Raw genomic sequence first — 1,527 nt, forward strand, 5'->3', positions numbered from 1 at the left:
CAGGTGTTATGTTTTCCCGCAGGTGGAGGTTTGGTTGGGACAGGTACAGTGAGGTGGACCTCTTCACAGACCGCCATGAGACCAGTGCAGAGACTCTCTCCCAGGCCATTAGAGCTGCAGCGTCTGAGGAGCCAGACGCAGACGGCAGCGTGCTTTTTGGAGAGCTGCAGGGCACTGTGGTCGGCCTCAGATATTATACAGGAGTGGTAAGGATCAATCAGGGTCACCTCTATTCTTCAGAGGAGGCGAAACAGAACTGCCACGAATTGCCACCTAGTGCAGATATACCCTGAGAAATAATCTGTTTTTGACTCTCTGGACAGGTGAATCAAGGGGAAATGGTTGGTTTAGTACGAGAGCCCCAGAATCCACACGACCGCAATGCAGTGATGGTCGCCAACATTTATGGTAACCAGGTGGGACACATTAAGCGGGAGCTGGCAGCAGCTATGGCCCACGTCATGGACAACAACTTGGCTAAAGTAGAGGGGTGAGTAAATTGTGATTGGTGTGTCAGTGTCCTCGCTGTGCAAGGATATGATTTTTTGCAACATCTTCATTAATATCAGCCTAGAAATCCCACATCAATACCTGACTAACCCTGAACGGACGCTAAAATAGCTGCTTTTGACAACTTCTCCCCTTAAATACCTGTATTGGATTTGATTTTCCAAATCATTGTTTATTTTCATGTACTCCTTTTTCATTTTCATTCATTTCTGTTAAGAGGAACATTGAGTTCTTGTATGCACCATGATTACAGAGGGTTAAAACTGAACATCTGTGAGTTTATGTTTGAGTGTGTGTGTCATTGCTTGTTTCTCTGCTGCGTCAGGGTGGTGTACTCAGGCACGAAAAACAAGTTTACCATGCCTGTGATGCTGTCTTTCTGGGGCAGAGAAGAGAACAAAAGTGCTGTGATTGAATGCATGGCACGTCGCGGTTATAAACTGAACACAGGTGGAGGCAGACCAGCAGGTACACATATACACTCAACTGTCCAACCTCACTTTCATCCTGATGGAAAACCCCTTAGATTGACGCATGTAGCTCACACTGTTGCATTACAAATGTCGGTTTTCAGTTGTCATTAACTTCATTGCTTATTTTGTGTTTGTGGATGTGTGTGTGTGTGTGTGTGTGTGTGTCTGCATGTTTGATTTCAGGTGCAAGTCAAGCATCATATAAAAGTTCAGGGGGAGGTTCATTGCCATCTAAAAAAGGTTTGACCATCCCACTAACTGCAGAGGAGGTAATCTACTCAAATTGAGTTCATATGATATATAATGGTATAGCATGAGGTTTATGCAATATTTTAATGAAATATTTGGCAAACATCTGCAGAGGAGAAATCACATGGCAACATCCTTCTTCTTTCTTAATGTGTCCAATTGTGACAGTACATTTTTGTATTTTAGAGAAGTCATTGTTCATCATTTTTAAATGTATAATTTTCATGCTAAAATTAAATGAAGTGACAATACGTTTGCAGTCATGTTGTAAACATTGTGGAGCAGCCTTAATACA

General features: G+C 42.8%; 1 protein-coding gene across 1 annotated transcript; it reads left to right on the plus strand.

Moving 5' to 3' along the window:
* The first annotated feature begins 8 nt into the window (after nt 1–8).
* LOC111668976 (DNA-dependent ATPase/E3 ubiquitin-protein ligase HLTF-like) lies at nt 9–1,285 on the plus strand. Its single transcript, XM_023425174.2, has 4 exons — nt 9–206; nt 324–490; nt 836–978; nt 1,167–1,285. Exons 1-4 carry the CDS (start codon nt 9–11, stop codon nt 1,268–1,270), a joined length of 612 nt encoding a protein of 203 aa, XP_023280942.2. The 3' UTR covers nt 1,271–1,285.
* The last annotated feature ends 242 nt before the right edge of the window (nt 1,286–1,527 follow it).

The sequence above is a fragment of the Seriola lalandi genome, unplaced genomic scaffold, assembly GCF_002814215.2.
Source record: "Seriola lalandi dorsalis isolate HSWRI2012SDOR001 ecotype SW California unplaced genomic scaffold, Sedor1 jcf7180002004456, whole genome shotgun sequence".
NCBI classification, from domain to species: Eukaryota; Metazoa; Chordata; class Actinopteri; order Carangiformes; family Carangidae; genus Seriola; species Seriola lalandi.